The sequence below is a fragment of the Crocodylus porosus genome, unplaced genomic scaffold (assembly GCF_001723895.1).
Source record: "Crocodylus porosus isolate Cpor-Errol unplaced genomic scaffold, CroPor_comp1, whole genome shotgun sequence".
In the NCBI taxonomy this organism is placed as follows: domain Eukaryota; kingdom Metazoa; phylum Chordata; order Crocodylia; family Crocodylidae; genus Crocodylus; species Crocodylus porosus.
In genome coordinates, this window is record NW_017728950.1 from 67,779,381 (window position 1) to 67,794,595 (window position 15,215).

At 40.5% G+C, this 15,215-nt stretch overlaps 1 protein-coding gene across 2 annotated transcripts in view; it reads left to right on the top strand.

Moving 5' to 3' along the window:
* The window catches only part of VPS13A (vacuolar protein sorting 13 homolog A), a 168,734-nt gene that overhangs the window by 107,004 nt on the left and 46,515 nt on the right, over positions 1-15,215 (top strand). For both annotated transcript variants that reach the window (XM_019554917.1, XM_019554916.1), the window contains exons 51-55: positions 2,642-2,770; positions 5,226-5,359; positions 7,643-7,772; positions 10,268-10,503; positions 13,709-13,862. In XM_019554917.1, coding sequence (XP_019410462.1) covers positions 2,642-2,770; positions 5,226-5,359; positions 7,643-7,772; positions 10,268-10,503; positions 13,709-13,862 — 783 coding nt within the window. The remainder of the gene's footprint in view (positions 1-2,641; positions 2,771-5,225; positions 5,360-7,642; positions 7,773-10,267; positions 10,504-13,708; positions 13,863-15,215) is intronic.

Here is a 15,215-nt window from a genome sequence, read left to right on the forward strand (position 1 = left end):
GGGCTTCAGTCTGGCCAGACGGGCCCAGTGGGCTGGACCCAGTGTGGGAGAGAGGGCTACACCACCATGTGTACCAAAGTAAGGTGCCTCTTGCCTGCCTGACAGCAGTGGGAGGGCTCAACTCTGTGCCACTGCCACTGGGAGCTCCACACCAGCTGTGGCACCATGGCCACCAAGGTGAGATGTTGCGGTGGTACAGAGTTGTGCCCCCCTGCTGCTGCCGTGTGGGGACGGGACGCCTCACCTTGGTGGTCATGGCAGCACAGTGCTCCCGGGGCGGTGGTGGCAGCGAGCCTCCCCACCTTGCTCCACCCTCCCATGTCAGGTCCCACCTGCTGGGCCATGGAGGCAGCTCCTTCCCGGTGCTGGTCTGTCCAAGCTGCAGTTACATGCCCCACTGTAGGTGCAGAAATCTGGGTGAGCACATGCCCTTCCCACACCCTACCATGGGTCACATATGTCCCTTCCTGCCAATCCACATGTTGCCTATGTCCCCCATAGACTTAACTGCAGGGAGCTGCAGAAGCTGCTCTCCCATGCTGCCTGGCTGCATTGCCAGCCACATGGTTGCATACTCGCACATGTACACATAGCCCCCTACCTCAGATTGCCTACCTCTCCTCGCTCCCTGCAGCCCCTTGAAGGCTGGCACTCTGCCACCCTACAGGGAGAAACCCATGATTTCCCCAGGTTTTTCTCCTTTAAAGGGGAAAATCCACGCTTTTCTATGGGAAATGTAAAATCCAGATCCTCGCTCATGCTCCAATTCATTTGTAACTATTTTGCTACCGATATTGGCACATTTTTTGCAGCTTGCTTTTTACACCAAGCTGTAGGCTCTTTAACTTTTCTCCTAGTTGTTCTAATTTCCACTTTTTCCACTTCACTTTATCTGATGTTGTTTGTTCCTTTCTGCTTGTCACAGTGGCTGGATTTTCACTGATACTTGTTTGACTTGGACATTGTGCCTGGTAGTTGTAAAAGAGAGCTGCCCATGCAATTTGAAGAATAGGCTAGATCGGGGCATCAAACTCAGATCAGTTGGTTGACAATATTCCCTGTTAATGCTGCAGTCGTTTGCCACTAGTTGCCCATTTTTAATTTGCAGCCCAGTAGTGATCAAAAATAATAAATTAAGTGGCAAGAAACAGGTGGGATAAGCACTCCCTGAGTGCTGGCTGGAAATATGGTGCACTAACTGATTTGAGTTCCTGAGAACTCGGTGCTTTGGGAACTGTTTTTTTCTCTCACAGAGTTCTCAAATGTATTCTTCCACAGTAGGTAGCAGTGTCTTGCCTCCATCAGCCGTATCTGACCCTTGGGCTCTATGCTTGACATGCCTGGGTTAGACAAGCACTTGTATAGGGTGATTTTAACCAGGACTGACTCTACCTTGAGCAGGGGGCTTGGCCTAGATGACCTCATGAGGCCCCGTTTCTGTAATTCTGTGATAACCTTCTCAATCTTGCCATTTAACTATAATTTTTTTTTCTTGCCTTCCTGCTTCCTTGCGGTCTGAGAAACAATGGGACAGGGAATTTGGTGGCATGGTAAGTTAGTGAACTAGATTTTTCTCCTTTTGGATGTGAGTTCATTTTAATTGAAGGTCTCACATAATGGAGCATGGTGGCTCCCATCCAAGTGTAACGCTTCGTATCACACTGGTTGAGTATTGCATTTTTCGGGTGTGAATTGAAACAGGCAGTTTTCTGGGCACGCTTGTCTAGCATTTCGCAAAAAAAATCTGTGGCTCTTGCTAGTATTTAGTCACTTGTAAGAGTTTAACTGATCCCAAATTTTAAATAAATGCCATGTAAGAGTCAGTATGTGCAGTAGACCGAGGAGATCTAGTTTCTATTCCTACCTTTCCCTGTGACCTGCTGGGCAAGCCATTCCACCTTACATTGCATCTTTGTCTATTGGAATGAAAGCCGTTTGGATCAGGCTACATGTCTCCTGTGATTGTACAATGTCTAGTCCAATGAGCCATGATCTTGGGTGAAGCCAATAGAGCAGTGCTCTGGGATATATTTATGCATAAGACTTCAGTAGCAGAGAAACAACAAGTTAGGGAGAAAAAGAGTATTAGGCTGACGTTACCTGTTGCTTTGCTTATTTTGGATTGAGAATATATTGAGAATATATCATGGGAAATGGTAATATTATAAGAAAGTATATTTTTGCCATTTAGTGTCACTGTTTTATGAAACAGTAATTTTTGATGAATGTAGAAGTCACTTAGCCATGTGTGTTAAATGGTCTGAAAAGCCAATCAGCTGATAATATATGCCTATGCCTATAGGCATATTAAATGTCTATTCGGTGGCTAGAATTTATGGCTAGAATTCCTTGCCTGTCATATTAGTAGCGCCTCCTAGGTATGTACTTTGCATTACCTTGCTTAAGATTGACTCTATTGGGTTCTTCTCTGTTGGTCCATGTTGGTTAAGTAATGATTCAAACAGCTCTTAATACTGTTTATTACATTTACTATTACACTTTTTTTTTTAATTCAACCCTCAGATTATTATTGTTACAGATTGCTGTGAAGGGATTAAGAAAAGTTCCATTTCATGACTATATAACAATATTTCACTATAGCTTACTCAGTTGAAGATAAAGTGTGTATATTTTATTCTAGTGTATTCCTTTTTGGCCTGAGAATGATACAAATAAGCTGCTTGTTAGAGTTGAAAACTCTGACATTCCACCAAAGAAGATACATTTTAATAAGCAAGAGAACAGTACATTGATGCATTTAGACAATGAGGTAAGTCATTTCATTCAGTAATTTAGAGTAAACAACAACCACCTTTATTCCACCTCTACTAGGCAAAACTGTTCTCCCTTCCATAGAGTCAGGGGTTTTAAAAATAATATACAGAACCTTAACAGATTTCTGTTTTATGTGCAGCTTCACCAAGTCCATTTTTGGTAAATATGAACTTGAGCAGTTTTGACTATTGCCTTTGTCTTATTCCAGTCTCACTTTCACGAGTTTCACACTGAAGTAATTATGGTTACTTGCACCTGAAAGCTTTCAAGGAACTCTGTTCCAAGTAGTCATTTGATCTAATACAAGATATCACATCTACCCAAAAACTTTGCCCGCCTGAAGTAACTATTGGCATGTTACTCCTGTCTTTTACCTGCCAAACCCAAGACAAATTTTATTTCCACTGCCTCATTCAACATGAAGGAAAAAAAAATCCTCCTCTTGTATTTAAGTATTGGCTCTGGTCAGATAGGTGCTGCAGCCTGAGAACTAGTCCTGACCCAAGCTTGCATCCAAAGCTACTGCTGCTGCTACATGGTGTCAGCAGTTGTGAAGTAAGCAAGCTGGGTCCAGTAGCAGGCAGCAGTGTAAGTCTGGGCGTGGGCAGCAGTGCAATCAGGAATCTGGGGAGTGGGAAGAGGCATTGTCAGTCTGTGTCCCCTTGCTACTTGCCCTATTATCGCAGCTTGACCCTTGCAGCATTGTGGGTGGGATGAATTTAAGACAATCCTCCAATAATTAGAATTTATATGTAGAAAATGATAACATTTATAATTTTCCATGTACAGAATCTAATTATTGGGGCATCATCTTAAGTGTGAGGTCTTGGATTTGGGTACATGGTATTTAAGTGAAATCCTATCATAGGCAAAATGTTCTCAGAATCCTGTAGAATAACTTTGAGTCTTACTTATTTGTTTACTGCATCCACATGGGACTCAGTTCTCTTCAGGATTGTTAGCTATATTGTGTACAGCTAATGCTTATTTATGAGTTTAATTCTTCCTATTGAATATTTATGTAACAATAGAATAAAGTTTAATACTTCTCACATACAACCAGCACTTTTGAAACTCATAATTCAGTAACTTTAAGAAAATATCAGTATAGTTAGAGAAGTCTGAAAATAAACTTCAGTATGTTACTATATTCATTTTTCATAATAAAAATGACACGTTTAGGGACAACCTGTAATGTATATTTCGATATGGCACTGCCTCACTAAAAATATAAAAGGTTAAAACTTCCATTTTGTTTTATTAGAACAGGAGATGGCAACCTACAGCTTGCAGGCCTGATTCTATTGAGGGTAGGGTTTGGCCTGTGCAACGCTGCAGCTGGGCCATGTGGAGAAGTGGGAGCCTTGTTCACGTCCTAGTTCCTGTTGTCTTCTGACCTGAGCGGGGTCGTTCTAGCCCACCAGAAAATGTTGCAGATCCCTGTACTAGAATATTGGTCTTGACTATTTTCTCAATTTTGTGTAGTTTCCTTGTGTGTGTAGTATCGCACTATAATCAGAATACAGTAGTATGGTTGTGATGACTGAACTTCATAAAGAGCAAATATTGCTGACAGGTTGCATAGTCTGTCTTATGAAAGGAAAAAGATGAATTGGCTCTGTCTCCCAAGTAAATGGACTGTTATAGGGCAGGATCAGTAATCTTTTCAGGTTGCGGGCAAGATGGATCCAGTTTGGGTCAGAGCAAGGCAGCACACAGTAAGCAGGCACTAGAATACAGCTGCCGCTGCCACTTTTCCCTGCAGCTACACACAAAAAGTACCTGCCATCACTGCTTTTCCCCTTCAGCAACATGGAGAAGTGTCCACAGAAGGCACTTTTTTCCCCTTCAGTGGCAGGGTAGAAGGGCTTCAGCAGTACAATAGTTACTTTCCTCTGCCACTGTGGAGATATTGCTGCCTGTGGGCACTCTCCCCGTGCTACCCAGGCAGAAAAGCAGGGGTGGCAGGTATGTTACTTTTGTGGCCTCCCAGAAAAGCGGTGGTAGCAGCTGAGGCAAAGCGTTCATGTGCCAGCTCACCTGTCACCCTAACTGGGTCAACCTGGCTGCTGAAGCACTGTGTCCGCAGGGTAGATCAAGGCCCTTCAGCTATTGGTTGCCGACCTCTATTATAGAGTATTATTCTCCATCTTTTGGGGGAGTTCCTTACGCAATTTCTCAACTATATTCCTTATATATGACTATTTTCGTTATATAAATATATTTCAAGGATGTCCTGGATTCTAAGCAACTCAGATTAGAATCTTTTACCAACAAATACGTGTTTCGGAGTGAAATAAATACAAAATGTGAAAAGCATGCCAAAACATATGCATGGTAGTGATTTACATGGCAAAAAATATTTATGCAGAGGTAGTTAGTGTAGTAAATGGCATTTTATGTTAATTTCATAGCACAGCTATATACTCCTTTAATTTCATATTTGATAGCTTGGAGGCCTCATAGTGGATGTAAACATGACTGAACATTCTACAGTGATTACTTTCTCGGATTACCATGATGGTGCAGCTCCCTTCCTGTTGATTAACCATACCAAAAATGAAATTATTGAATATGGCCAGAGGTATGTAAACAGTGTTTTAGTACAACTCTGTAATGCAGTTTGTTACTTTTTATGTACAGGGTCTTCATAAAGTCCTTGTGTACTTTTAAACTTTAACTTAGGTTGTAGGTATGATGGAAGCAATCTGTAAATAGCATTTAAAAGCAAATTTATTAAAGTTTTAGGACAACTAGAGTACACAGTGCTAGACTTTAACATAACCACCATTTTCTTCTCACGGCTGATATGGACTTCAATTCTGCTAGCCTTAGGACACAGTTTACCTTCTCATCTACAGTAGCCATTTTTCATTTGTCAAAGGATCTAAAATAAGAATAAATACATTATTACTTATGAAGTCTAGCCCTGTAATATGACACATGTACATACGTTTTCTGTGTTTGCTGCTATGTCTTTCAAGAAGGTGTGAAAAATGACATTAAGAATTATTCAACGTAAGGTCCATATGGTGGAGATGTACCCCTGGGTATACAGCATTACAATATTTCCATACAGCGTTCTGTTTTTTTTTGTAACAAGGACATCTTAGCAGCCCCAAAATTCTAGGGAACTTGCAGAAATAAAGACTTGGGACCAGATTTCTTGCTTTACAAGGTTACATTCAGCAAAGTAGGTAAGGGGGAGAGTTCATCATGGCTGCTGCTGTATTCACTGATGCTACCTGTCTGCACTAAAGTTTCAGGAGGATTTAGTAGTCATCTCTATTAACTCTAGGCCTAGTAAGAAGCTACTGGGTAGGCTAGTTTCCACTACTTTTGAACCACCTGAGTGTTTAACCTAGGTGGCAAATCTGTTTCCAAAGAGTGGGTGATCTGTATTTGGCGGTAAATCTAAAGGACTCTTATTTCATTTATTGTACAGATTGAATTGTTAATGAAACAGAGTTATGAGGGGGCCTGAGACATAGGGCTGCAAGGGAAAAAAAGTATGATTCTATGAATAAGATAGTTATCTGAAAACAGTGGATTCTGTCCTTGCTTTTACTACAGACTTGCTAAACAATTGTCAGATGGGGTTGCTCATTTAACAGTCCTTGTTTTTGTGGATGTGCATTTTTGATCCACCTAGGGCAGTGGTCTCCAACCTTTTTATGGTGAAGATCACTTTTTATAAGTAAAGGGCACCCCAGGATGTACCACCCCACCTCCTAAACAAACCGCCCGGGCTCTGACTTGCTCACCCAGCTCAGCCTGGGCATCAGGGGGCATGGCTCAGCCCAGCCATGTGCGTCCTGCCTCTCCTGATCGTGGAACCTGTTACAGACTGAGATCAACTGTCAGAGGCTCCGCGATCAGCCAGTTGATCGAGATCGACTGGTTGGTGACCACTGACCTAGGGTCTGAGTTTCATAAAGGTCCGAGCACTCGCAATACTAACTGAAGTCAATGGGAACTACAGATATTCAGCATTTCTGAAAATTTTGGCTCCTTCATGTGTTGTTTTGAGGCACCCAAAATTAATAAACTATTTGAAGAATATAGTTTGACTGTTTAGACACCTGCTAGTCAAGGTGGAGGATTGAACTGAACAGTTGCGGATATCCTTTGCCACAAAGATGACATTAATTCCACTGTTTTATTTGTCTACAAGGATGCTGTTTAATATGGGTTTGGCATTTTACCTTAAGTAGTTTATAGCTAGTGAAATGACTTCAGATAGACCTAGCTTTGTTCTGAAACGGCAAACCAGATGTAGCCATAGCCATAGGCACGCTAGGTCCTGGTAATATTAGAATGTATTGCTCTGAATTTTAGTTCTATCAGCAGAATGTTCTTCCACTGTTACAATTTTTGGAAATATCCACAATTTTCAGTTGCAAAATTATGCAAACCTTCATGTCTTTGCTAGTAAATCCTGTCAGAGAAGCCTGCCGAATAGGAACTTCTAAGTAAACTTTTTGGTTAAAATATTTATGAACTAGACAAGATCCACTGTGGATTTTTTTTATTTCTATGATCTCCTTTTTCTCCTCTCACTGTTTAATTTTTCCCATTAATAGCAGTGAGGTGAAGGTATCATGAAACACAAACAAAAAGTTAATTATTTATTAATACCAAGTAGATTCATAATTTATGGCTACTATTTTTGGAAGTTAAAATAAGAGGTTAACCATATATTACTTTGAAAGTTAAGAATTGCTTATTTTTTTAGTAAGTTTTGTTGTTATGAAAGAGAAAAAATAATGGATAAGAAATTGTGCACTTTTTTGATTGCTATGATAGCTGTTAACTTTTTATGGTGTTTAAGTAAAATAACAGTGAATAATTTTTCTCACTGTCTCAGTTCTCTCAGTATGATGGAAGACAGTCTTCAGCCAAATAAAGCGGTGTTGTACACATGGGCTGAGCCAGTAGGCTCTAGGATATTGAAATGGAAATGTGGAAGGGAGGAAGGAGAAGTATCTCAGAAGGAAGTAAGTGTATTGGCTAATAATAGAATTTTTACTAGTTTTACTTAGTAAACCAGGGTTAAGCTGATCTAAATGCCTGACTGCATGCATTCAGAAGGTTTAAAAATGGTGTGCCCAGTCTAACTTAGTTCACCTCAGGATGTGCAATAACTTGGATTGAGAGAGAATTAACCTGATCTAGTGAACACCTGCACATGTTTGCAGCACAGCTTCAGTGCTGGCAAAGACTAGCTGCTGCTTGCTGCTAGCTGGGGCTGTGCTATTCATACCTCCTTCTCCACCCTCCAACCTTGATTGAGCTATTTTTAGTCTCTAAACTCTCCTCCCTCTGTGCCCCCAACAGACCTGCCAGCCCCAGTTATGTACCTCAGGCTGCCCTTGCTGTTCCCAGCAGTGGCGAAAGGCTGCACACACTTCTGGTCTAGGTTTAGGCTGCTTAAGGTAAACCATCTAAATGTAGACTGGGTGTGGCAAATGCTTGTTTGCACCCCATGTGAGGCCCATTAATATTGAATAAAAGGACTTATTCACTTCTGTAGACTTAAAATCAGGTTCTTTCTGTTGAGCTTTCATGATGCATCTAAACAAGTTGTATGAAGAATTGTGTTACTTAAATATTTTTTTATCTTTTTAGCTGAAACATTTCTGAGTATGTGATGGAATTAAATGTATTTGTGCAATCTTAACTCCTCCTTTTGATTGCTTCCAATGTACATATATTCTCCTAACCAGAAGGGTAGCTAACTATTTCCACTCCCTGGGTGAAGTGGTGTGGGTATTGTGGAGGGCTGGGAAGGATTTCATCAACCACATCTCAGGCTCACCACACTGCAGCTGCTGCTGTGATGCTACAGGCTCAGGCTGCTGCAGGACACATTCCCTGTTGCTGTTGTATATGAATCTTGTAGGGCTAAAAGCAAGACTTTGTAATTCTAAAAGTGAGGCCATTTCTTTGTCCTTTCGCCTCTATTTCATAAAAGCGGACACAGCACTTACGAGACGGCTGGGAGGGAAGGAGTACTAGTACTGTGTGAGGGTTACTAATAAGACCTGAAGCCAGTCAACCGGGGAGTCTTGTCAACAAGGGAACCTTGAAAGTCGGGCATAGATTGTGTTTGTAAGATAAAGAAACATCTTGAGACAAAATATATGAGGCATATAATTCATGAGAGTTAAACTTGGGTGTTCATGCTCACAGTGCCGCTTGATTAAATAGAATAGTGATTTAGTTGATAGATGATTGGGTATTTTTAAGAGCATGAGGTAATCACGAACTAACGCTGTCACCTTGCTAAGTATAAAAAAGTATGATAACTAGTTGGCGAGGTCCCTCTCTCAAAGAGGCACCTTGCTCGAGTGAATAAAGATTCTGTATTTGATTTTGGGTACTTGCTCTGCATAATTATTGCCCCAGCCTAGAGCGAACTGCACATGGCTTTAAGAGTGTAATTTGTAACACTGCACGCTGGCTGCAACAGCCTCCACAGCTTGTGTTCCTGGGGCCACCATTTTGGCCTTCCCTGTAAATTAGTATCTGGGGCTAGTGTTCCATTCTCCTACCCCAAATTACACTACTGCCCCTAACTTACATGGTATTTAATGCAATTTTATTTCTTTATTTTTAAAAGAAATCCCATAAATTTTCTATTAGATATTACTGGTTTTCTTCAGAATCACTTTTTCATTGAGTGTAGTGTATATATAATTCTCAATGGCTTTGTCCACCATGAATTCTGTTGAACTTTTCCAAAGAGTAGATTGGGGTAAGAGTTATTGATGACTTACGCAAGACTGACTAAGGAAAGGAAGAGGCAAAGAGACACAACACAAAATAATCAAGTGTAGTATTTTTTGAAAGCATACCATGATGTTGAGGACATAAGAACCAAATAAAGTAGTTAATGTCATTGCCCTAATGGATGAGTACTGTGGCAGGTGTTCATCCATGTTGCCACTTTCCTTTTTTACGTGTGGAAATACTGCAAGATTTATGATACTTAGCAATAGCATGAGTCGAAATATTTGCAAATACTATTAGAGTTCTCACTTTAAGAGTAATAAATCTAGTTGTAGAATTACCAATATCAGTTTATTTTGCATGTGAAGCCCAATCTTTTGTACAATTATCCTTTAAACTGTTAGAACTATTGTCTGTTATAGTTCTTTTAATGATCAGCATGTGCACAAAACAGTTCCCAAATGAGAATTAATATTAAGCTTTTATATGCACTTGATAGTTCAGTAAGCAGTTCCATTCTCTTCATAAATTCTTACATGATTTGGATTAAATGAACTCTAGAAACCAAAATGTTACCCTATTTTGATTTTCAGATCAGATAAGGGTTCGTTCATAAAATTATTTTCTTTCCCAACCTCATAGCTACCTATCATAGCTTTTTTTTTCGTGTCCATACTTTCATAACATTTGTATCTGTTCGTCAAAATTTGTAACTCCTGTTTATTCTACTTTTGTGTGCATTTTCTTTTCTACCCTGTAGGACAAGATGACACCTCTTACTCTGGATGATAAAAGGGAAATTTATTTAGTCTCATTTTTTGAAGGCTTACAACGTATTATCCTATTCACTGAAGATCAGAATGTGTTCAAACTAGCATATGAAAGTGTAAAAGCAGAACTGGCAGAACAGGAAATTGTTATATCATTGCAAGATGTTGGAATTTCTTTGGTCAATAATTATACAAAGCAAGAAGTGTCTTACATTGGAATTACAAGGTAAACTAATCTATTCAGTGGGAATTTGTTTTATTTCTAAATTTAAACTAGGTTTGCTTAAAATGCTTGTTGTTGGCTTGTGGTCTAGAGTTCTCAGTACTGAATTGCTGTGTTTCCAGGTTGTAAAGGGAAGTCCATTTCCATTGAGTTTTATGCTTCACTTTTGTATTTGCATAGGTATACATGTACTGTATATAAAACATAATTTTCTGTTGCATATCTTCCATGCTCGTTTCTCACTTATAGGTAAATAGTGGAATTCAGAGGTGGTCCATGGCTAGAGGACTATGGGCAGACATTTATATTTGTGTATTTGTGCTGAGAGAGATGTCTTTTCATGGGGTTATTCTCTGAAGAAAACTAGCTTGTCCATAAAGAAAGCACTTCCAACTAGAAAGTTTTCTCTCCCAACAAGTTTTCTAGCTGTAGCTTGAGAAGCTTTATACTTCTCTCCAATGTCTAAAGGACCCCCAGTATCTTAGTCCTCTGCTCTCTCTGCCCCCTTCCAGCCTCACTGGTTGGTTCCATTCCCTATGGCTCAGCCTATCATGACCCCAGTCTTGGCTAGGAGCAGGGGTATTTCCCCATAGCTCAGTCTATCCCAGGTGTGCCTGGTCTGTGCAAGGGGCTAGGGAAAGAAAGGATCAGGAAGAGCAGTTCTCATTTCTTCCACCCCCGTAAGGTGAGGACTGTCTTTGGCAGTTGCTGCTCTTCAGCAGCTGCCAGATACTCACTGACAGCCTGCCACCTTTCCTGGCATGGGTGAAAGCAGACTGTCAATCATTGTGCATAGTAGGGGCAGGGGGACCCAAAGAACAGCTTTTCAGTACCCCTTGGCAGAGAACTCACCTTTGAAGCACCTGTGTAGCTCTCCAGCCAGGTGTACCCCAACATATTTTTCCAGTGCTAAGAATCTCATGGAAATTAGTGCTGGAACTGAACGCCTTTGCATAGCCTAAGACAGGTGTCAGCAACCTTTTGCCTGCACAGGCCAGAGCTTTTGACTCACTGGGTTGCAAGTCTCAGTCTTTCTCTTTTACCACTGAGCTGCCAGATGCTCAAGATTTCTTTTCCCCTGGAAGGAGCAAGTTAGCAGTCCTGAACATTTCATTTAATCCTTAGTAGTTCTGTCCTTACCTACTTTTTAAATCTATTTTTGTGTAGTAGCAACTTCACTTTAGTTTCTAGTTCCTCTCATTCCCAGAGTTGAGAGATTTATTGAGCAATGACATTCTTATCCTTTGGATCTTCCTGTATGGCATCTTCATCATTGTCCCTCAGCTTCTCAGTGCGGCAACAGGGAAGTTCCACAGCCTTGAAACAAGTCTGTGATGCTATATTTATGGGGCACCTTTTGAAAATCCGCCAAGGTCAAACTGTGCCTTGCTGCTACAGTCCACTGACTCCTGCTCAATCAGAGATCAGGTTTCAGATTATGAACTAAGTGTTTTTGTGTCTTTTCTATTTGATCAACCTTTTGCAGTTAGGCTGGTAGTTTTTGCAGTCTTGTTCAGTTTGCAAGTTATTGATCTGTACTCATTTACAGACAGAATCCCAATCTGAGTCTTGTCCAGCAAAACAGGTCTATTTATAAACTGAGAGGTGGTAGAAAATGGTTTGTGTTCTGTTTTATTTAAAATTATGAAATGTTTGATTCCAGTCGCTGCTTACCAGAGATCAAAATAAGTGTGGTTCAGGGTCACACTGTACCATTTTTCAAAATCTCAGAGTACAAAACCTTTTAGTTCACATGGACACATTTATCAGGTGTGTCTAAATGAAAAGAATGGAAATGGATCAGACTAGTGTTCTGCTGACTTTCATATCCTGCCTCTAGTAATGGCCAATGCTGACTACTTCAGGGAAAGGCAGAGGAAGGGGAAAAAAAAGTGGGAATTTGTAGAATAGCTTGTTAAAAAAGAAAATTTATTTTTATTTTTTGTTAGTGTCTAGCTTGTACTGATAAATTATGAATATTTATATCACTTCCACAGTCAAGTAGTAAGCAGGCATCCAAGCTAATCTCACCTGAACCCAATACCCCAAGCAGAGAAGAAATCAGTTTCTTTTCAAGTTAGTTTTCATGAACAGCGTGTGTATATGTGCTTGCAGAGGAGTGGGGGGATATATTAAAAAAATTAAAAAATAAAAAATTGAGCTGATCTGCTGACATGTATTTTTTGCCCTGATAAGAATCTTCTAAGGAACCTTTATTCTACCTGCAAAAAGAGGCTAGGTTTTTGGGGTGAAACCATAAGATTACAAAAGTTTTGCTGGTTTTCATCTACACCAAAATCTTTCCATGAAGTACCATATTCTCTCACATACTGTCTCCTGGAATATTAATATACACCTTGTTTTTGAAGGCAGAATGAAGGAAAAACAATTTATCGAGAGTTATGGCCCTGATGGAACAGGGACAGAGCCTAATCTTCAGCTGATTCACCCAACTGTTCCTGCTTAACTAAAACTGAAACTCTAGCTGCTCCTGAAAACTGGTCTCCATGGATGGATCTAAGACTGAAAAGGGCCAGAGAGTCTCCAGGACTGTGAAATAGGAGAGAGACCAGTAGTAAACAACATAATTGCCATATGAAAAGTTAGCTTTATGAGTGGAACGTCAAGAATATTAAAAAGGAGGGATGATAGTTAACACCTGTGGAATGAAAAACAATAAGCCATTAAGTCAAGTGACTTCCTTCAGTTGCCTGGATAGTAATGACAGACTTGCTAAATTATGAGCTAGGAATCAAAGCAGGATGCTTCTATCCTAGGCAAAAAAATCTACTTCCCTACTTAATATAAATACCCCAGTTTTGGGGGACTGATTTTTGAGGGAAAGATGTATGTTGGGTGTGAGAAAATTTGAGTAATACGAGATCTTGTAAACAGCATAGCAGAACAATGGGTACCAGTCCTAGTTATACTGAGTATCCTTGGTTATCAAGAATCAGAGTCAAATTTGCTGGAGTAGACCAGTCTTCAACTGGCTTTTCTAGTTGCCCTTATTTCAGAAAGATGGGTTTTGGCATTGGTTCCACCCCCTCATTAGGAGGGAAAAGATACCAGAAATCTGTTTGGTGAGTTGTTCTTTCCATGCCTTAAAAATGGTAGCAAATTATTTTTAGGTAAGTAAAATTGGCGAAATGAATTGGAAATTGCCAGTTCTCTTCGGTTAACTCTTGATTTTGTTTTCACTTACAAGTTCTGATATAGTTTGGGAGACAAAACCTAAGAAGAAATCTAGATGGAAACCGATGAGCATCAAGCAAACGGAAAAGTTAGAGCAAGAATTTAAAGAATACTCTGAGCAATCCCCTTCAGAAAATAAGATTGTTGAACTGGAATCAAATGTTTCGGTAACATTGTTAATATTTATTTATTTTCGTTATTATGCAAATACACACAATTGCTATATGCTGTATCAGATTGTAAGGGAAAGACTAATGAAATATTGAGGTTATAAATTCACCCAGAATGTGAACATTTGAAAACTGTTCTTTATAACTCTCCAGAAGGTAAGCATAATGGGTGCCTATACACGAGCGCAGAGGATGCTCTGACATGCCAGAATTCCAGTGCACTGGAGGAGACTCAGTTAATTGATTACTCGAGTCTGTTGGAGTGTGGCAGTTGCTGTGCTCCAGCAGCCTCCTGTGTCTTGTGTATCAGTGCCCCCATGTTTAAAATGGCAGAAGGGGCACTTTAACTAAAGCTTGTCAAATGAGCTCCAGTTCAAGTATCCCCACCACCATTTTTAAGTGTGAGGACTCATACAGGAGTTGCAGCGGTGCTTTAAATAGAGTGTCTTTCAGAGCCACTTAAATTAAAGTGCTGCCACTCCTGCCCCTGGAGCACATGTAAAAGTGCCCAGAACTTAAAAATTATTCTTATATTTTATATGAAGTTCAATAAGGATAAGTGCGATGCCCTGCACTTAGGACTGAACAATCCCATGCCCCCAGCAGCTCTGCAGAAAGGACCTGGGGGTTACAGTGAACAAGAAGCTGAATATGAGCCAACAGTGTACTCTTGTTATGAAGAGTGCTGATGGCATACTGGGCTGCATTAATAGGAGCACTGCCAGCAGATCAAGGAAAGTGCTTATTCCCCTCTATTCAGCACAGGTCAGGCCACATCTGGAGTACTGTGTCCAGTTCTGTGCCCCCTACTACAGAAAGGATGTAGTCAAAATGGAGAGAGTCCAGTGAAGGGCAAAAAAATAGAGGACTGGGGCACGTGACTTTGGAGGAGAAGCTGAGGGAACTGGACTTTAGTCTGCAGAAGAGAGGACTGGGGAGGAATTTAATAACAGCCTTCTACAACCTGATGAGTTGGTTCCAAAGAGGATAGAGCTACTAGACTGTTCTCAGTGGTTGCAGATGACAGAATAAGGAGCAATGGTGTCAAGTTGCAGCAAGGGAAGTTTAGATTAGATATTAGGAAGAACTTTCTAACTAGGAGGGTAATAAAGCCCAGGAACAGATTACCCAGAGAGGCTGTTGAGTTTCCATCCTTGGAGGTTTTTAAGACCTGGTTAGATGAAGCCTTGGCTGGGATGATCTAGTTGGGGATAGTTCCACTTTGAGCAGGAAGTTGGACTAGATGACCTCCTGAGTGTCTCTTCCAACCCTAATTTTATGTGATTCTGCATATAAGATACTGCAGCCTCTACAGGTATTTGGTTAAGGAATGATGCATTTTTCCCACCT